We start from the raw sequence: 22,298 nt of genomic DNA, 5'->3' as shown, positions 1-22,298 counted from the left end.
TTGTTTTTGACTGTCCTCATTTGTAAGTCACTTTGGATAAAAGTGTCTGCTAAATTAATAAATGTAAATGTAAACTCCAGCTTGTTTGTTTTTTAGATCATCTGCGGTGACACTTCTGCAATGAGGAGCGAGCGTTTGCATGCGCATGGCTGCCATATTGCTTAAAATAAAAAAAAAACACCAGAAAGAAAATGTATATATGTAACAGTGAAGCTTTGATTCGGGATTTGAACTCTTGGCAACCGCACTTATGAAAGCTTGTGTAGTAGAGTGGTGTAGAGCAGTCCGCAGTTACATGTTCCATTTTTGGACATTCGGCGTGTTCTTTTAGTAAAGTATGCTTGAGTTTTAAATATTTGATATTTGTGATATTTTCCAATTTTACATCGTTGTCAAAATTTTTGCGACATTATTGCTAGGGTTGGGTACCGAAACCCGGTGTCAAATATTTGTCCTGGTTCTCCGAAATGTACACAAGAAGCATGGGCGTCGCTAGGCTTTTTTAGCAGGACTATAGCTTTTAGCCCTATAAACTGTACACAAATTCGCGATCGCCTCTGAGTCGGTCCTCTTAAATTTAATATGAAAACAGCAGCAGACTTGGCGGAGCAGCACAAGCCAACTCAAACAGAAACAGAGGACACACGGTGTGTTTATCGATAGATTGTTACAATATCTTTATCTGTGCAGTTATTTGTCATAAATACAGTTTAAAAAAGGTCACAAGGGAGCAAACGGTTTCTCATCTACTGTAAAGTTTTCACTCTGTCCACTGCTCATCACACCACAGCTGTTTCCTCCAGCGACATTCTAGCCCTTAACACATATGAATACATACTTTTGTTTTACTTATTTAAATATACTTAATTTAATTATACGTACTCTATACATACACTACTGTTCAAAAGTATTAGGCAGTCTGTTGTCAGACTGCTTGTGCATTCAACAAACTCACTAGATTATTATTAAAATGAATGGCAAAATGAAAGTTTGGAAATGTAAACTGATATTTCCTACTGACGTACTTCAGCAAAAGATATAAATAACTGGCTTAAAACCCTTTTTTGGGGTGAAAATACTAATAAGACTGTACTTTACAAATGACTGTTGCTACTTTATAAAGAATGACCATAGTCATTCACAGAACTGATTTTAAGAAGGTGACAGCACTCATTTTAACTAAATATCAGAGTGATTGACAGAGATACAGAAGGAACATTATGTGTGGTTTTGTATTAAAGAGCCACACAGATGGGAAATCAAAAATTACCTGTATTACAGTGTATGATGTAGCTGTCCATCTGTGTAAACAATGTGCAAATAATTAAACCAAAAAGTACACGATATATAAAGTTATTGGCTTCTAAAGTAAGGAGTCGACTCTGAATCGCTGAAACGAGTCGCTATAGATTTCAAATCTTTTGCCCATCTCTATGTACGTCACTAGGAGCACTTTGCATAATAATCTCCGCCTACCGTCTTGGGAGAAACGGAACTCTGACCTGCCCCACCCCACACACAGACGCTCTGGTTGGTGTGAGAGTATCGTGTCGAGGAGACCGTTTGTTTTATTTTCACTGCCAAAGAATGAAGATCACAAGAACCAATGGCTACAATTCATTTTCACCACAATACCAGAGCAGTACAACAAATCCCTTTTGTTGTGTTCACAACATTTCACTGATGACTGCTTTTCTAATCTCTGTGAGTACAGCGGGATTTTCAAAGCGTTTGGCCATAAAAGATGGTTCATTACCAACTTAATTTAGAACAACGAGCATCTCCGAATCACAACGCGAAGTATGATTATGAAGTTATGTGTCTGTTTTCTCCCGAGCGTCTTTATCAGTATGTGTGCTGTCTGCAGTTTTTGTTTGTGCTGATCGTCATATACAAACACATCATTAAAATGAAGTGTAACTCCGTGAATACTCAACGAAGAGACATGAGAGAGATATCTATAGAAAGCTTGACTTGTCTACTTTAAAACTAAACAAGTGCTCCTAACAGATATTCTGTGATAAAGTAATCCATATGAAAACAACGCGATATTTCATATCAACTGTTTTTCATCTCTCCCTTCGTTATATCCAATGTGACCAAGCCCCCACGCTGAACGCGCTATTCAGATTTAAACTGAAGCGCGCGGCTTGAATACACCCACACAGAAGAAAAAGCAGCGAGACTGTTCAAGTTTTTTATTTTACTGTTTGCTTTGCGATGAGAGGAATAAGACATAATTCACCCCAAACAGATGCTAACGCATAGTTTACCGTGGAGGTGTGTGCGGAACAACCAATCCAAACCTGACTATGTTAGTTGACCAATCAGAACACAGTATGCTACCGAAAGGTGGGGTTTAAGGAAACTGAATCTTTTGAACAGCTTCGTGCGAACCGTTTGGGGATCTCTGAGAATTGAGGTAATTTTAAAATGATATTTTGACAAAATGACAATGTTTTTTAACCTTGGATGGATTTAAACCTAATGTACAGGACTTATAAACAGTGATAGGAAGCTTAGAATTTTCATCTTAAAAAAGCACCAGGCCCAGATTGTGTTACACCAGCCTGTCTGAAATCCTGTGCTGACCAGCTGGCCCCCATCTTCACACAGATCTTCAACAGATCGCTGGAGCTGTGCGAAGTCCCTTCATGCTTCAAACGCTCCACCATCATCCCCATCCCAAATAAATCCAAAATTACAGGACTAAATGACTACAGGCCTGTGGCTCTAACGTCTGTAGTCATGAATTCATTTGAAAAACTGGTGCTGGTCCACCTGAAGGACATCACTGGACCCTTGCTAGATCCTCTTCAGTTTGCCTACAGAGCAAACAGGTCTGTGGACGATGCAGTAAACATTGGACTGCATTATGTTCTGCAACACCTAGACAGACCGGGGACTTATGTGAGGATCCTGTTTGTGGACTTCAGCTCGGCCTTCAACACGATCATCCCCAACCTCCTCATGCCCAAAATAAATCATCTCTCCGTGCCAACCTCCATCTGTCAGTGGATCAACAGCTTCCTGACAGACAGGCAGCAGATAGTGAGGTTGGGAAAATACACATCCAGCACCCGTACAATCAGCACCGGAGCTCCCCAGGGCTGCGTTCTCTCCCCACTGCTCTTCTCCCTGTACACTAATGATTGCACGTCCAAGGACCCCTCTGTCAAGCTCCTGAAGTTTGCAGATGACACCACACTCATCGGCCTCATTCAGGACGGTGACGAGTCTGCTTACAGGAGGTTAACAGGAGGTTAAAGAGCTGGCTGTCTGGTGCACTCTCAACAACCTGGAGCTTAACATGCTCAAAACAGTGGAGATGATCGTGGACTTCAGGAGAAACCCACCTGCACTCCCCCCACTCACCATCATGAACAGCACTGTGACTGCAGTGGAGTCATTCAGGTTCCTGGGCACGACTATCTCTCAGGACCTGAAGTGGGACATTCACATTGACTCCATTGTGAAAAAGGCCCAGCAGAGGTTGTACTTCCTTCGCCAGCTGAGGAAGTTTAACCTGCCACAGGAGCTGCTGAAACAGTTCTACTCCACCATCATTGAATCTGTCCTCTGCACTTCAGTAACTGTCTGGTTCAGCTCAGCTTCTAAATCTGACCTCAGAAGACTACAGAGGATAGCCCGGATTGCTGAGCAAATCATCGGTACAACCCTCCCTTCTATTCAAGAACTGTACTTATCCAGAGTGAGCAAAAGGGATGTTAAAATCACTCTGGACCCCTCACATCCAGCACACTCCCTCTTTAAACTGTTGCCATCTGGTCAACGCTACAGAGCACTGAGCACTAGAACGACCAGACACAGGACCAGTTTCTTCCCTCAGGCAATCCGTTTTATGAACAGCTGATAATAACTGCGAACACACTACACTATTTATATTTATAGACACATACACTTATTTATCTAACACACATACTTAGTATACACTTACATTTTGCACATAATATACATGTACATACATAACTGCATTCTGTAATATACCTGCCTACAATTGTCAATTTGTATATTGTCATTCACTATCTACTTATTTGTATTTTTTTATTCTTTTATTATGTGTTTTATGTCGCTGTCATTCTGTTGTACTGCGGAGCTTCTGTCACGAAAACAAATTCCTCGTATGTGTAAACATACCTGGCAATAAAGCTCATTCTGATTCTTACTGGCTCTTTAAATAATGACCCAGGTCATGAAATACATTTATTAGCCTTCAGTAAGGGAAGCTTGGGAAATAAGAGCATCCAAGGAGCGTGTGAATGCTATGGATTTATTTTAAATATTTTTAATGTTCTTTAATGTTATCGTTTTTAGGCTTTATTTATTTATTAATTTATTTTTATAGAAGTATCGGTTCAGGCAACGTTTAGGCACCGGTACCGTTTTAAAAGTATCAAAATGGCACTGGTGTCGTATAAAACCCAATAGATATCCAACCCTAATTATCTGTAATATCCGATAATTCGCCCAGCTCTACCCTCTAGCGGCGAAAAATTACATATTGTGCCTTTAAGCACTTTTGATTTAACAACTTTTCATTACAAATGTCTTATTTAAAATGTGAAGTAAATTTCTTCTTTTTTTTCTTTCTTTTTTTTTTTTTTTTTAGCTTACATTTAATAATAAACTATCTTTTATTGTAAACTGCTCATGATAATGGATGATCATGGATGATGAAGTCAGATTTCTTGTGATTTGCAGCAAATTGCTTTTAAAAACCTGGTGCAGCGCAATCGGCAGGCAGAGCAGCAGAACAAGAGACCTCCACCAGCAAACACGGTCATCCACCTGCCCTTCATCATTGTCAACACCAGCAAGAGAACCATCATCGACTGCAGCATCTCCAATGACAAGTGAGCATGTGACTTGTCTTCAGCTCCATCTGCTCTTCTCGTCTCTGACACAGTGCTTCTATCTCTGCAGATTTGAGTATCTCTTTAACTTCGACAACATGTTTGAGATCCACGATGACGTGGAGGTGCTGAAGCGCATGGGCATGGCGTTTGGCCTGGAATTGGGCCGCTGCAGTGTGGAGCAGCTGAAGATCGCCAAGACCCTTGTTCCTAAAGCCCTGCAGCCCTATGTCACAGGTCAGAGTCGCCTCATCTGTGTCTGAACTGAATAATGACATTACTGTTTTGTTATATAAAGATGTTTTCAGAATTTATTTTCCTGTTTATAACTGTAAAGCTGCTGTAAAACACTCAATGAGCGAGTGAAACCTGATTTGTTTGTCTGTTTTTGTAGAAATGGCCCAGGGTGCCATTAACCATCTGATTGGAGAGCTTTCCCATGTGGGAACGTGAGTATCACATCATCTTTAACATTTTAATTTGATAATTGGATTGTTTAGTTGACATTTAAATAGCGATGTACTGAAATAAATATCAAACTATACTATTATTATAATTTTTACTGCATATTATTGCATTCTTTTTTTTTTTCTTTTTTTTTATAATAATTTTGAAATTAAGTTTCAAAACACACATTTAAATTGCAAATAAGCCAATACATTTTTGTAAACATAACATTGTTTTACTCCGGTTTGTTTATAGCTAATTTTTTAGTTTATGTTCATGAAATGTCTTTCATCAGGTAAATGTGTTGTCACATGACATTATTAGTCACCAGCTGTTTTATTGACATCTTTCCGTGGTTGAAACACTGAAATGACTCATGTCTCGTGTAATTGATCAGTCAATGAAGGCCCAAGTATACTTTATACTTTAGTTATTTGTTTTTGTGTCTGTGTACAACTGTGCCTTTCAAAATTTAGTCCATTTAAGGTCTACGTGTGTGCAGGCATTTGACACGTGCAAGTGCTCTGAAAATATTTGTTTGTCCTGTGTTGTAATTTTATCTGGTTTCATTTTGGAATCATTATTTTTAAGGCCATATATGGTTTGATCTCAGAGATAAGAGGATCTCAGTGCAGCTACATGTACAAATTGCTGAATCCTGGCCATTTTCAATGGTTAAAAACCAAATGTGAATTTGTTTATCTAGTTATGACTGTTGACAATGCAAAAGAATAACAGTAACCCAGGGTTTTAATTAATCCTGGTAAATCTTGGTTTACTGTTGTAAATATAATGTGTGAGAACAGCTACGCAAAATTCTTTCTTCCAAATATCCCTGAAACAAAGTCAAATATAGAATCTTACTAATAGACTTCTGCACGTTAATGTGCCTCAACTTGACCTCAATATTGACATATCAGCTTGACATAGAACACATGTCTGTGTGTTAAAATGCACATATAAAGTACGCCCGGTTACAAAAGTAGTATGGCACGCATACCTTTCTGGTAAGGAATTTAGCGTCAAGCACACTGTACACAGACTCTTGCGTGCGCGTGTAAAGACTGAAGTATGTTTTAGCCTTAACACCTTAACACCTGCTGTTAATTTTTGTTTATTGACCGATATTATTTTTTTGACAGCCGATGCCGATATCTTGGAAAGCAGGAAGGCCGATATAAAGCCAATAATTATTTTTTTTATCTAAGATATTTTTAATCATTTGACAATAGATTAAAAAATAAATGTGTAAAATAAACATGCTTATACTTGAAATGACAAAGTATTTTTCACAATTAAATAATTAATAGTATGATTAAAAAGGAAGTAAACACTGTAACCAACAGAGCACTCCGTATTCTGGAAAGATTGTGTGCATTGGGAATCATATTTTGCAAATAAAGCCAGGGTAACCCTCATTTTACATACAGCACACAGAGAAAATTACATGATTTTTTTTTTACATGACTCTTATATTATTTAAATCACACCGACCATCACACACGCAATCATGCTGGATAAAAATGCACACTTCAAGATCTCACTGCTGGATTCGACTAAGTTTACAAGATTTGTGAAATTTTATGTTCATTAGCCATTAAAAATTTGTTTAAATTATATAAATGCGTTGCTTAATGCTGACGGCAAATGAGAAAGTATAAAAATTTTTGCCTTCATATTATTAATATGAAAGCAATCGTTTCAATAATTCAACAATTCCTTTGTTTAACCATTCTTTCGGATAATTAGACAGACTTCTATCTGTAGAATCTGTCTATCTGTTGGACTGTTAACGACGACAGCGAACAAGAGAGAGTGTGAGCACTGTGTGCTTAGGCGCTGCCGCTCTCAGTGTCATCAAAATAAAAGTCCTGCATCAAACACTTCGGCCAGTCCTGCCAAAAAACATATCGGCTGATGTCAATATTTGAAAAATACAAATATTGCCCGATATATCGGTCAACTACTAGCAGTACCTAGTAGTAAAAGGAAGAGCTGATCGGTTTACGTGAAGCTTCGGTGATATGTTACTACACATTAAAGAGCCTCAAAACCACATTTATTTTTTGAATTTTGTTATGAAATTAACAATTTAGAACCTTAGAACCTTACTTTATTAAAAGTAATAAAGAACAAAGCTCATTGCAATTGTTGGATTGTAGGTGACTTAATGTTTGTTGAAGTTCACGCTTCAACTGAAAACAGCACAGACTAAAAAAGATTGTTCTTGAGATTTAAGAATCCTTATCAGAATTGATTTAAAAACAAATGGATATTGTTAATCCAGTACTAGCATCACACAGCTGGCATGTTTATCTGTCGTAGTTTATCTGCGTTGTGTGAAATAAATACTTGCGCAGTTAAAACACACCATCAAGAAGAAACACTAATTAAATGTCACCGTTTCAGTCATGATTTTAGAACTTCTTCAAAATTATTTCAGCTGTAAATTAAAATGGCTGTTTCAACTGAAAATGTTCGGTAGACAAAAAAGTTTGGTGCATTACTGCATTTAATGATTTAGCCAATTATAGCAAGATTTTAGTTCTAAACAAGATTTTTTTAACACACTGATCTGTGTCTCCAGTGACCGCGGTGCATCCAGCTCCAACGGGTCCCACCACAGCAGTTCCAGGGTGGATACACCCACATCTTACATGGAGGATGAAGAGGATGATGATGATGAGGAGGACTATGATGATGTTGATTAGGGCAGGTTTAGAGCTGCTGAACAGGATGGATTCAGAGTTTGAGCTCCTGAACCAGGAGCTGGGATCTTATGCAGATATGCTTACGCTCAGTTCTTGTTGAAACTCCATATGGTGATCCTGCTGTGAGGATTCCCTCAAAAGCTTCCCCATAATTCTTCAGCTCAGTCTATTATCTTCAGTAGCTTATGAGCAGATAAGCTCAATTGATCGTCTTTGTGCTGCTGCTTCTGCTGGCGGCTGTAACTTAAGGGCTACTTTTGAAGAAACTCCTACTGGGAGAGTTACACAGGGACTTCTAACATTGTTTGCCGAGACTGAATTTTCTACCCTGTTTTGTTTTGATTTGTTCTCATAGGCAGCTATTTTTGATATTGGAGCTTTTTTGAACATTTGTCGTGGCAGAATGAGCTCTGATCACCACAGCTCTTCAATCAAAGATGCCGTCTGATGGATCAACAACTCCCAAAAAAACATCTGGCCTTTTTTGTACAATGTAACAAATACTAAAGAAAATATAATTTTCTTATTTGTGTATATAAATTAAACTGAAAGAATAATTTATATGATTGTATGGTTGTTTTTGGTGTCTGAGTGATGCGTATTGTGCTCACAGTGAAATTGTGAGAGATGTTAATGAATGTACAATTAGCAAAATATCAAACCTGTATGACCCTCCTCATTTAAAAAATATTGAGAAAATATGAGGGGTAAATTGCAAACAATATGATTCGTATAATCCCATAATAGTGTTTACATGTGCAATAACACCAAATTTGATCTCTTATCTGTAGCAAGAGCAATATCAGGAGCAAGATGACTTTCCCTTCATACGGTCAATGTTCTTTTTTGCCATCTCTGATCACCTTAATCACATGGTGACAATTTAAAATGAATTTCCAGTTATTGTCGGTTTAATCCTTAAGGAAGATAAATATTTGTCTTCATGATCTTTGATTTGAATGTAATAATTTGCTCCTCTTTTGAAAAACATCTTCCTATTTTTAAATTGAATCCGTTCATTGTGGATAAAACCCAATCATCATACAGCATTACAGAAATTTCTCAGACAAAAAAGGTCTATTACCTGTTGTCAATAGTGTAGTGATGTATGATTAAACACAGCTCACACTGAAGTCACTTCAAACCAAGCAGTTTTTCTGCTGGTTAATGTGACGAATTCATGTCACCAACTTTAACCTGTTTTGAAATCTTCATATACAAATCCTTGTGTCCCTTATGCAAAATTCCAAGAAATGTGGTTTCCTATTGAAACTGATTTTGCCCATGAAAATTCACTGAATGGTGGTAAATGTGACTGCATCTTAAGGAACAAATTTTATTTCCAGAACCTTTACTCTCTTTACATCCTCTATGATGTAATAGTGCAGTTGTACAGATTACACTGCTCCTGCAAGCTGGTCTACTGGCTCAAACCAGGCTAACCTGCACATGGTTCATCTTATATACTATATTGACCAGCGAATAGCAGTAATTACCAGCAGGATATGAGCCTCTTTAGACATTCAGAACACTGTTGATCATCTTCATCCAGCTTTTCTTGTTTAAGGTGCTGGAAGGCAATCACAACATCCTCTTGATCTGGCCAAACAAAAAGTAGTGTTAGTCATAATTCTGCAATATTTTTTTATGTTTCAGAGATTAATTACTCTGGTGATGTTAATCAATCATTGCAGTTGAGTGTCTACATGAGTGTCTGAATGAAAATAATGATCAAAAGGTTTATACTGTTTGTTTTCGGTCACTTAAGTTCTGCAGAACCTCTATGACTAAATGTGCTTGAATCATTGGTTAAAATAATTCTGAACTCTGAATTATATGATGTATGACAGCTGTTTGGAGTGTCATTCTGTTGTTGAGCAATGTTCTCTTATCAGTGAGAGGTGTTAACCTGAGGAAGGTATTATAGAGTTAGAGGATAAAGCCTTATGAAAGATGTTGAGTCAGGTGGATCTGTCTGTGCTCTCGCTGTGATCCTTCAACTGCCAGTCTTGTTCTCCTTCCATCAGTCCACATTCAGCTTCTTCACCTTGCCATGGACATCGGAGGCCTGACTACGGTGGTGGCCAACTCGGCGTACATCTCGGCCCGTGGCAGTTTCGATGGCACAGCCAACCCAGCAGCCAACAGAGACAAGAAGTACCACGCCAAACTCAAGCTTCCCCACATCACTGTGTGTGAAGATCTGAGGGAAACCCTGGATCTGCAATTTAAGAGCATTTGTGTGGAGCAGCCCATCGGCAAACGGCTGTTTCAAGAGTACCTGGAAATCACCAATGAGTACAAGGGACCATGTCGCCTCTGGAAGGACATTGAGGCATACGACACCGCCGAGGATAAGGATCGAGCTCAGAAAGCCGCCAAAATCCTCCAGCGTTACATGGAGCCTTCTGCCAAGCTCTTCTGCCCGTTTTTACCCGAAAATGACATCACCAAGGTGAAAGAACGGCACCAGGAGGCAACAGATGACCTGTTTGTGGAGATCCTGGCCAGTGTGTTTAACTTCCTCAAAGAGGTTCCCTTCACGTTCTATTTAGAGACCATGTACTTTAAACGCTTCTTGCAGTGGAAGTGGTTGGAGATGCAGCCGGTAGCCGAGGACTGGTTCTTGGACTTCCGTGTTCTGGGTAAGGGTGGGTTCGGAGAGGTGTCCGCTTGTCAGATGAAGGCCACAGGGAAGCTGTACGCCTGCAAGAAGCTCAACAAGAAGAGGCTGAGGAAGAGGAAAGGCTATGAGGTATGAAAGCAGCTCGTTGCCTTTCATTGATATGAATTATGAGAGTCTTTCTTTTGGAAAAGGTGCCATTGTCATCCAAACTACTTACTACTGATAGAATGAACAAAACACTGCTCAAATTATTGGAAGTCTAACGTTAAAGAAGTTAGTGTGTGGTGAGGATAAAAAACTATTGGCCCCTGGTACTTTGGGCCTGAAATGGATAAATATTATGTCTAGAAAGTGAAATATGGTCATGAAATGATGACCTGAGGTCAGTCACACCCACACTTTGAATCATGGCAATAGTTTAGAATGATCTATTTATTATTGCTTGTTTATAGCTACTGTTGATAATATTTTTTCAGCGTCTTTGGCCTGTAGTGATTGATTTAGAGCAAAACCATTTGATCTGCTTTTCCCACAAAGTTTCTGATCTTCACCAAATTTGGCACTGATAGTCTATGACCTTTCTGGTACAATAAATTACACAGATAATTGATCATTTAATATTCAAAAGCATGTGTTTTCCGACTAGTCAATTCACCTGGGCGATCGCTTGTAAAAATAAAATCCAAACAAAACCAAAATGTTTAGGCACAAATCTCACCTTTTCCTGATTTTTATTTTATTTGTTTTATGAGTCATGGTGTGTTATAAGATAGGTTAATTGATAAGTATTGCTAGACTGATAATGGTAACACTTAGATAACTGGATGTGGATCCTGATTGACATGTTGGTTTTGTGCGATTTAAGCAGCTCAGACTTGACATTGATGATGAAGGTGAAGGCTTTACTGTGGGTACTTACTAGAGTTTCACTCCTACAAAACAGTCCTGTTTTAGATCCCAATGAATTAATGTCTTAACTTTCAGAATTAGTTTGTGCTTTTATCAGTTTTGGACTGGTAACGGTTTCTGTTGGAATAAATTCTGAAAACCTCCTGTGATCATAAATCTCTGGCATCATGTTCATGAATTAAAGCATTATGTTCCTCTTCATTCTTCATCAGTATGGATCAGTTCGCATGTGTTTAAATGTCTGACTCTGACGTGTCCATGAACATCAGTGAACAATTAGTGAACAGTGCTGTGAACCAGAGGCAGTATTAGAGCTGTTGAAGCTTTAGTGGTTTGGCCTTCAGCTGAAATGCAAGTCCAACACATTTAATTTTGGAACAGATTTGTAGAGGAAATCCTGGACAGGAACAACTCTAGAGATGATACTGACTGTCCAAGTGTGAATGAAGAACGCTGTCCATCAGATGAATCATTAGATCGTGATTCATGTTAATAATTACCTCATTTATACTTAAAAGTTTGAAAACAATGTTTACAGACAAAGTGCTGTGCTGTTTGTAAACATTCACTTAAGCATCATTAATGGTGTGTTCCTTCTGTTAGTCATTGGTTGAGAAACACAAACGGTGAAATGCATCCTGCGTAGTACATAATGCGTAAAGTAAAACTAGTGCACTGGTTCACGTGCAAATTATGTTATATAAAAATGGCATCTGCAGAACGATCATGTTAGTATACTGAGGCTGTTAAAATGTTTTTTATGTTTATTTATTTATTTTTGGTCCTTTTGAATGTACAGTATGCATTAATCTGTAAAAATATGCTATTATGCACTGTTGAGTCCAAATGTTAAATTATTCAAATGCATAATTTTTTTTAAATAAATTCTCCTTTATATTATATTATATTAACAACAATTTGACAGAAAAAAAAAAAAAAACTGAAGATCATCCTTCACACTAATGTTCTGTTCTCACAGGGTGCCATGGTGGAGAAACGGATCCTGGCTCGAGTTCACAGTAGATTCATTGTGTCTCTGGCTTACGCCTTCCAGACCAAAACAGAACTGTGTCTGGTGATGACCATCATGAATGGAGGAGACCTCAGGTCAGTCACGCACACACACTATGAATCATGACAGTTCTTTAGAATGACGTTTTCCTGGACAACTTTGCCCTGTAGTGATTGAATTAGATCAAGACCATTTGAGCTGCATTTCCCACAAAGTTGGTCTGATCTTCACCAAATTTGGTTCAGATAGTCTTTAGAACCTTTTTTGTTCAAATTAATCACATAGGTATTTGATATTTGAAAGCATGTGTTTTGAACCCAATGAATTCATTCATGGCCTGTATCTTGAAGCGAGATGAACAAACTCTGAGTTTCAGAATAAGTTTGAGCTGACAACCTGACAAACCCAACCCGGTTTAGATCGGGATCAGCTGTTGCAAAACACTCGATATAATTGTTCTCTGTCAACTCAAGTTTGATCCAGAGTTTGTGAGGCATGTGCAGCCAATCACATGGAATATGGAAACATCAGTTTGATTGACTCGTGAGAGTCAGTGCAATTCACTTGTCTGTTGAAGATGAAGATATGATGAAGATGAAGATATGATGAAAAAATATCATGAATTGAAACACATTTACAAGGCAGGAATTAACACTGCTGCAGTGAGAGTTTGAGAAGGCAGATACTGACTTTATCAATGCAAGTGAATCAACTGTATTAAATAATTAATATTACATGGAGCTCAAAAAAAAAACTTCAGTTTAAAAAGCTTTACATACTAAAACTTGTATTTACATGTATATTGTTATAGGCTATTCATTTAAATGCTAAGTTAATATTAATTGTTAACTATTTTATATGAATTATACATAATTATAATCTATAAAATATAAATATAATAATTAGTAGCAAAAGATTTGTCTTTAAAATTGTATCACTTTAAACTTTCATTTGTAGTGAGAGATAAAGAGGGGTGGCTTTATTGCGTCAGATATATGTTACTTTGTTCAGAGCTGATTGGCCCAGCTTTGGTTTGCGATCTCTTACTCAGAATAAAACCTGCTCGGCAGCAATGTAGCTTAAGTTACCATGATGACGAAACCCTCTCAAAACCAACTCACCTTCTTGAGCCCGAAAACACAGAGTTTGCTCAAACTAAACTTGAACTTAACCTGGGTAAAAACTGAAACCAGCTTTGTGCTACAAGTCACTGGGCAATTGCTTATATTCAATTCAATTTTAATCTAGTTTATTTGTATAGTGCTTTTTACTATACAAATCATTGCAAAGCAACTTTACCGAAAATTAAGTTTCTACAATATTTAGTAGTAGCTTATCAGTGGTCAGTTTATGTGCATATGGCAGAAATGTACCGAAAAATCAAAGACGTAATCAAACAGATGGTGAACTCTATTAACAGCTATTATTATATGATGCAATCACACTTATAGCAAAAATGTTGTAGTTCTGTATGTTATTTCAGGGTTAACATAATCTGAGGTCCTCTGAGGGGTCAGCATCAATTCTTATCAGGTGTTCTGGATCCAACCTTGAGTAAATCCTGTGGCAAAACAGAGAAACAAATAGAGACATAATTAGCGTAGCTGTGGTTCCAACCAACTAAAATTAATTAGTTTAACCAAAGCTAAAGAATAATAATGCGCATTTGTTCAGATATAACTGCAGTCCAAAATTATGAGATGCATTATTTGAATGCTTGGCCAAAGAGATGTGTTTTTAATCTAGATTTAAACAGAGAGAGTGTGTCTGAACCCTGAACATTATCAGGAAGGCTATTCCAGAGTTTGGGAGCCAAATGCGAAAAAGCTCTACCTCCTTTAGTGAGGTTTATATCACACCTGTGCTTTCTCCATTGCTCTGCTTCGCCTGTGATTGCTGCTTTTTTTTATTTTATTCTATTTTTGATGTAATTATTTTTTAATGGCTGTTTGTAAACATAATAAAGAGTAGATATCTTTGTCACAGGTACCACATCTATAATGTGGATGAGAATAACCCAGGGTTCTCTGAAACCAGAGCGTGTTACTATGCTGCTCAGATCATTCAAGGCCTAGAGCATCTACACCAGAAGAGAATCATCTACAGAGACCTGAAACCAGAAAATGTTCTGCTAGATAATGAAGGTGAAGATGTTAAAATGCACCACTCCTCAACATACACACAAATCTGAGGGCTTAAGAGCCATGTCAGTCATGCTCATCATGCTGGTGTTTTCAGGTAACGTCCGTATCTCTGATCTTGGCTTGGCTGTGGAGCTTGCAGATGACCAGCTTAAAACCAAAGGCTACGCTGGAACTCCAGGTGAAAACCTCCCTCATTACTTTCACAAAAGATTGTAGTTCATACATAGGTGAATCTCAATAAATTAGAATGTTGTGGAAAAGTTGATTTATTTCAGTAATTTAACTCAAATTGTGAAACTCGTGAATCAAATTAATTCAATGCACACAGACTGAAGAAATTTAAGTATTTGGTTCTTTTAATTGTGTTGATTTTGGCTCACATTTAACAAAATCCCACAATCTCAACTTATTAGAATACTTCATAAGACCAATAAAAAACATTTGAAGTGAATTGTTGGCCTTCTGAAAAGAATGCTAATATACTGTACACGTACTCAATACTTGGTAGGGGCTCTTTTTACTTTAATTACTGCCTCAATTCGGCGTGGCATGGAGGTGAATAGTTTGTGGTACTGCTGAGGTGGTATGGCCTTCAGCTCATCTGCATTTTTTTTGGTCTCTTGTTTCTTATCTTCCTCTTAAAAATACCCCATTGATTCTCTTTGGGGTTAAGGTCTGGTGAGTTTGCTGGCCAGTCAAGTACACCAACACCATGGTTATTTAAGCAACTTTTGGTGCTTTTGGCAGTGTGGGCAGGTGCCAAATCCTGCTGGAAAATGAAGTCAGCATCTTCAAAAAGCTGGTCAGCAGAAGGAAGCATGAAATGCTCCAAGATTTCTTGGTAAACGGGTGCAGTGACTTTGGTTTTCAAAAAACACAATGGACCAACACCGGCAGATGACATTGAAACCCAAATCATCACAGACTGTGGAAACTTAACGTTGGACTTCAAGCAACTTGGGCTATGAGCTTCTCCACCCTTCCTCCAGACTCTGGGACATTGGTTTCCAAATGAAATACAAAACTTGCTTTCATCTGAAAAGAGGACTTTGGGCCACTGGGCAACAGTCCAGTTTTTCTTCTCCTTAGCCCAAGTAAGACACCTCTGATGTTTTCTGTGGTTTAGCAAATTCTTTGACACTTCTGTGTGTGGTGGCTCTTGATGCCTTGACTTGAATTCTTGAATTGATTTTGCTTGACAATCCTCATAAAGAGTGCTTTTCTCTTGGTTGGTTGTACAGCTTTTTCTTCCACACTTTTTCTTTCCACTCAACTTTTTTAACATGCTTGGATACAGCACTCAGTGAACAGCAGGGGCATAGAATACGCGGGGGACGTGGGGGACATGTCCCCCCCACTTTTATCATCACGGAAATTCGCCCCCCCGCACTTTTTCGGGCAAGTGTGTTCGTATAGAGGTTTTCAAATGTGAATAAATATAGATTTAAACTCAAAGAAACAGGATAGTCTGCAAATGACCTGATGTTTTTTTTTCTGACCCAGAAGGCGAAATGAACATCACAGAGCGCTAAACACACCTGCAGGGTATGTGCGTGTTTCATTTATACTCGAAGCCGGAGGGCGCTCTCGCGCAGAAAGAGTCCACCTATCGCTGTATGAAAACAATTGTTTTCGGTTTTGTTTTTTTAAAGTCCAAAAAAATCTCCAGCAGGTGATAAATAAAATATATGAACAATGTAGTGCTAACTGACATTTAATACAGTATATAAACTATTCTGCCTTATTATGTGATAAAAAGTGTTTGTAGTATATAAACAAATCATAATTTGTTATTGTCCAGCAGTTATATATTTCTAAGCCAATTAAAAGCTAGAGATTAGAGAAAAATTAAAGCTGCCTATAGTATCCGCTACCAGTCAGAAGTTTTTGAACAGTAAGCTTGTTAATGTTTTTTTTTAAAGAAGTCTCTTCTGTTCACCAAGCCTGCATTTATTTTATCCACGTACTGCAAATCAGTGAAATTTTGAAATATTTGTACTAGCCTATTTAAAATAGCTGTTTTCTATTTTAATATATTTAAAAATGTAATTTATTGAGATTTCAAAGCTGATTTTTTTCATCATTACTCAAGTCACACAATCCTTCAGAAATAATTCTGATATAGCCTACTGATTTGCTGCTAAAAAAAAAAAAGAAAAAAAAAGGAAAAAAAAAACTTGTATTAAGATAATGTTGAAAACAACAGAGTAGATTTTGTTCAGGTTTCTATGATGAATAAAAAGTTCAAAAGAGCAACATTTATCTGAAATATAAATCTCTGTAATCATTGTAGAAATCATTGTAAAATGATGTCTTTATCATCAATTTTGATCAATTTAAAGAATCCTTGCTAAATAAAAGTATTAATTTCTATATATATATATTTTTTTTAAAATCACATAAATGCTGATCTGTGGATCCTTATAGTTATCAAAGAATGCAGATTTGTTTTTTACTCCTCTGTTTTAAATATTGATAATCAGCAAATCATCATATTATAATGATTTCTGATTAATGTGACACTGAAGACTGGAGGAATGATGCTGAAAATACACCTTTGATCAGAGAAATAAATTACCATTAAAATTCAAATAGAAAACAATTATTTGAAATAGAATAAATAATTCAATATTTTTGCTGTACTTTGGATCAAATAAGTGTGGGCTTGGTGAGCAGAAGAGATTTTTTTCAAAACATCTTACTGTTAAAAAACTGTTGACTGGTAGGCTATATAGATTACAGAAATGTTATATCGTAATGTTTTATGTGTCTGTGTGTGTGTAATTTCTGTCCCCCTCACTTCTGAAAAGATGGCTACGCCCCTGGTGAACAGTAAGCTTCTTTGGCAATGAATGTTTGTGGCTTACCCTCCTTGTGAAGGGTGTCAATTATTGTCTTCTGGACAACTGTCAGATCAGCAGTCTTCCACATGATTGTGTAGCCTTGGTAGCCCTGGTAAATCATCACAATTAAAAGAACCAACGACCTTAAACTACTTCAGTCTGTGTGCATTGAATTTAATACACAAGTTTTGCAATTTAAGTTGAATTACTGAAATAAATGAACTTTTTCATAACATTCTAATTTATTGAGATGCACCTGTATGTTCATATAAACACCATAATGTTAAACAAAAGCAGGATGACACTGGGTCATGAGTGCTGATGCTTTAAGGTTTATTCATAAAGACGTTCAACTCCCCTCACTAGTGTTTGTGTGTTGTTTTCAGGGTTCATGGCCCCAGAGCTGCTGAAGGGTGAAGAATATGATTACTCTGTAGATTACTTCACTCTCGGGGTCACGCTGTACGAGTTCATTGCAGCCAAAGGACCCTTCAGGACTCGAGGAGAGAAGGTGATATTCAGCATTCATTCTTCAGAGGATCTTCATTAGTTTCACATTTATGTTTTCAACAGATGCTTTTTATCCAAAGAGAACAAATTTTAACTTGAGAACTCAATGTCATGCTCTTCAGATACAAACTAATCCCACTAACATACACTATACACTTGATGTTACGTAGTGAACCTGATGTGATGTAGTAGAGTAATATTAATTTATTTAAATTTGAGCAAATTATATTTTCTGAACAAACCAAAGTTTTAGTGCTTCTTAATAGAAAAGTTGTGTGTGTGTGTTAACTTTTGAACCAAATGACCAAGAAACTACACTTTTAGATTTAGATTTTCCCACATTTGGAATTTTGTTGAAAACTTTTTTTCCTAGAGCTTGAATCATTGGTGAGATGGTCAGATTATGCTGGCTAAAATGTACTAAAGCAGTTTTGTTAAACCTTGTAAATGTGAATGAACTGGAACAGCAGGACATCTGGTGAGGATGTTTCATGCTGGTTGTATTGTTTGTGCTTGCATTATTACACTTAAGTAATCATTCAATTCAAAATTTACACTTAAGACTCTCATTAAATGCACATACTGATAAAATATGCTTTGGCTTTAAAGTGTCAATGCAAGGAATGTTGCTTTGAATAAAAGTGTCTGCCGAACTTTAAACTTAAACTTTGCCCCAACAGGCTGTTTTTAATCGTTTAATGACAGCAACACCTACTGGCTGAATGTGTCAGGTTAGGGTTAAAGGTTTAAAGGGGATTGTTCACCCAAAAATGAAAATTGTTGCATCATTTTCACACCCTCATGTTGTTCTTAACTCATACGAGTTTCTTTCTTCTGTTGAACACAAAAGAAGATATTCTGAAGAATATGTGTAATCAAACAGTTGTTGGTCCCCATTGACTTCCATAGTATAGGAAAATGCAATAAGAAGTTAAAAAAAATACGATCATCATCAACTGCTTGGTTACTCTTCAAAACATATTTTGTGTTTAGCAGAAAAAAGAAACCCCATACAGGTTTGGAACAATTCGTGGTCAGTAAATAATTACAGAATTAATCAACTTTACCTTTCTGACAGTTGTGTTGTCCGTACAGAAACACTAGTAAATGTGCTGCTGTTATCCTTGACTCTAGAATTTTGATTCTTTGTGTAACAAACATTGTGTTTTTCAGGTGGAGAATAAAGAGGTTAAAAAACGAATCCTGAACGACCCAGTGACGTACCCAGAAAATTTCAGTGAGAATGCCAAGTCCATCTGTGAGGGTGTTCTGGCAAAAGAAGTTGACAAGAGACTGGGCTTCAAGAACGGCACGTGTGATGAGCTACGCGCACATCCGTTCTTCAGCGAAATCAACTGGAGGAAACTGGACGCAGGTGTAACGCTGATGATAGTTGCATTTATTTGACCGTAATATTGTGAAATATTATTATTACAATTGAAATACTGTATTATTAAAATGTAAAATAATTGTTTTCTGTGTGAATATATTGTAAAATGTAATTTTATTCCTGTGAATCAAAGCTGATTTTTCATGCATTTTATTTTTCAGGATTCGCAAAAAAAAAAAAAGAAATTTGTTTTGAAATAGAAATCTTTTGTAAAATTATAAAAGTCTTTACTGTCACTTTAAATGAATGTAATGCATCCTTGATGATAAAGGTAATAGCTTCTTATATTCCCCAAACATAAAAAAAAAAAAAAAAAATTGAGTAATTATGCTGTAAATTCAGCTTTAATCACAGGAGTACATTATATTTAAAAATATATTCACATAGAAAATATCTATTTTAAATTTGAATAATATTTCAATATATTGCTGTTTTTACTTTATTTTGGATCAAATAAATGCAGCCTTGTTTGTCTTCTAAGTGCACTAACACCACTCTGGTGTCCTACAGGGATTCTGCCGCCTCCTTTCGTACCGGATTCCAAGACCGTCTATGCCAAGAATCTGGATGACGTGGGCGCTTTCTCCACTGTGAAGGGGGTCTGCCTGGAGGACGATGACAAGAAGTTCTTTGATGAGTTTGCGTCAGGTAACGTCTCTATACCCTGGCAGGAGGAGATGCTCGAGACGGGCATCTACGGTGAGCTGAACGTGTGGGGTCCAAACGGCACTGTGCCCAACGACCTGCGTCGAGAGTCCATCCTGGAGCAGCCACCCAAATCCTCCACCTGTAGCGTTTCATAATCACGCCAACACTGAACTGTCAAAAAAAAAAAAAACATAGATTTGCTTGCGCTTTTTCGATAGAGCTCATGGTGAAGGTTGAGTATTTGTGTTAGTGATTATTGATCTTATTGACATTCTTGAACTGTAAACTGAGTTCTGTTCAAGCATGATTAGGATTTAGGCTTTTAAACGGAACTGAATGACAAAGAATATCTGATGAGGAAATAATAAAAAGCAAAATGCTTTGAAGTCATTCTTTTGATATCCATAAAGCTCAGTAATAACATCTGTAAGTAAAATGAAACCTTGTGTTCTGCTTTTTTTTTTTTTTTTTTTCAAATAATGTTATCACATTGTATTAAACTTTTTGAGTTTATGCACACAGCGTATGACAACTTCTAAAAAAGTATTTTTTAGAATTTTCCCCTGACCTTGTTACACTTGTCAAAAATGGCAGCCTACAAAATTGCTTGTAAATCTGTAATTGTCTTTTTGTTTTGTTTTTTGTTTTATTTTACAAAAGTATTGTCGGCTTGTTTTTCAGTCAGCACAAGTTTTGAATTTCTTTTGAAGTTCTGGTTGATCGTAGGCCTCACTGATCTGAGCTCATTCATCTTAGTTTTTTAGGTTATATTGACAAAATTATCCATCAGTAATGCTTTTATTTCACTCAAAAACTGAATACTGTCCACAAATAATGTTTCTTTTTTCAGTCATAAACTGCAGGTGCATAAGCTCACATCAATGAGGCCTACGATCAATCAGTTCCAGACACACAAAACCTATCCTGATTAAAAGAAAGCAAGTTGACTAAAAGGATTGAATCCAATAATTGGTGATACTATTATCTTGGAGTAATAATCACATCTGTCCCTGATCTGAATGTCAAAATGGACAAATAACTGTATATTTGTGTTTATAACCAATTACTTGTGTAAACTCCAGTTTAAAAACAAGACTTTGGCTTCAACATCTGCATACTGTCTGAATTAATAATTAATAACTCATTTTTCTTTAATTTATTTTGCACCCTTTTCATCCTGAATTCAATGTTTTTGTCTTTGACTGGTCTTAGTGATTTATTTGTAATTGCTTTAATTAATGCCTTTATTGATTGTGATAACCCACCGGTGTTTTATGAGCCCGTCTGAGGTGGTTCTCAATGCAAGTGAATGTTGTCTGTGGTCAACGATCGGGTAAGGGGTTAGAGAATAGTCAGGTGCTGTTGACTAGTCCTGCCATTGTTGCCATAAACACAAAGACGCTTGTGCATTAATCGCTATTTAAGTGCCCTAGCAAAGATACAGGTAGCTCTACTTTTTCGAAACAATTTCTATTCATGTAAAAACCTGTAAATGTCTTTAGGTTGCATTGATTTTTGAGGTCCAAATCATCCTTTTTATTAATGTGATAGTTGTCATCATTATGATTTCAAATAAATGTTTTGCCATAAATACACCACAACTCTGGGTCTCTGTGTGTTTTGAGAATAATAAAGAAGGCATTTAAAGCAGGTTTTATTGTTATATTGCAGTTTAGTCCATCAGCCTGGGGCTTATTGTCACACTTTACTCCATGAAATACTAGCTAAAATACTACATTTAAAATGTATTCTATATTTACAACTGTTCTGAAAACCAAAACAATTGGAGAAACAACAAAAATGGAAATGGTAACATAAAAGTGATTAATTAGTTGTATAAAATTAGATCGATTAAACTATGAAACAACAAAAAACTTAAAGGGTTAGTTCACTTCCAGAATGAAAATTCTGTCATCATTTACTCACCTTCCACTTGTTCCAAACCTTTATGAGCCGTTAACCGTTTCTTTCTTATGTTGAACACAAGAGAAGATATTTTGAAAAATGTTAGTATCCGAACAGTTGATGGGCACCATTGACTTCCATAGTAGGAAAAAAAAGTACTATGTTAGTTAATGGTGCCCATCAACTGTTCGGATACTAACATTTTTTTTTTTAATATCTTCTCTTGTGTTCAACATAAGAAAGAAATTCATAAAGGTTTAGAACAAGTGGAAGGTGAGT

General features: G+C 36.8%; 2 protein-coding genes across 2 annotated transcripts in view; both read left to right on the top strand.

The window, feature by feature from the left end:
* Positions 1–8,593, top strand: part of tfdp1b (transcription factor Dp-1, b) — a 39,518-nt gene extending 30,925 nt beyond the window's left edge. Inside the window, exons 9-12 of the mRNA XM_026255027.1 lie at positions 4,723–4,874; positions 4,945–5,111; positions 5,269–5,323; positions 7,909–8,593. Coding sequence (XP_026110812.1) covers positions 4,723–4,874; positions 4,945–5,111; positions 5,269–5,323; positions 7,909–8,032 — 498 coding nt within the window. The 3' untranslated portion in view covers positions 8,033–8,593. The remainder of the gene's footprint in view (positions 1–4,722; positions 4,875–4,944; positions 5,112–5,268; positions 5,324–7,908) is intronic.
* A 1,398-nt stretch (positions 8,594–9,991) lies between these two features.
* Positions 9,992–20,551, top strand: grk1a (G protein-coupled receptor kinase 1 a). Its single transcript, XM_026254959.1, has 7 exons — positions 9,992–10,787; positions 12,547–12,674; positions 14,566–14,723; positions 14,818–14,901; positions 17,953–18,077; positions 19,250–19,451; positions 19,977–20,551. Exons 1-7 carry the CDS (start codon positions 10,086–10,088, stop codon positions 20,267–20,269), a joined length of 1,692 nt encoding a protein of 563 aa, XP_026110744.1. The 5' UTR covers positions 9,992–10,085; the 3' UTR covers positions 20,270–20,551.
* The last annotated feature ends 1,747 nt before the right edge of the window (positions 20,552–22,298 follow it).

Source organism: Carassius auratus, chromosome 1, assembly GCF_003368295.1.
Source record: "Carassius auratus strain Wakin chromosome 1, ASM336829v1, whole genome shotgun sequence".
In the NCBI taxonomy this organism is placed as follows: Eukaryota; Metazoa; Chordata; class Actinopteri; order Cypriniformes; family Cyprinidae; genus Carassius; species Carassius auratus.
This window is presented reverse-complemented; position numbering and strand designations above follow the sequence as displayed.

Excerpts from the sequence above, each read along its gene's own strand:
- grk1a (XM_026254959.1), top strand. The coding sequence starts at position 10,086 with ATGGACATCGGAGGCCTGACTACGGTGGTGGCCAACTCGGCGTACATC. Across the intron at positions 18,078-19,249 it reads TCAGGACTCGAGGAGAGAAG|GTGGAGAATAAAGAGGTTAA; the intron begins GTGATATTCAGC and ends TGTGTTTTTCAG. Across the intron at positions 19,452-19,976 it reads CTGGAGGAAACTGGACGCAG|GGATTCTGCCGCCTCCTTTC; the intron begins GTGTAACGCTGA and ends GGTGTCCTACAG.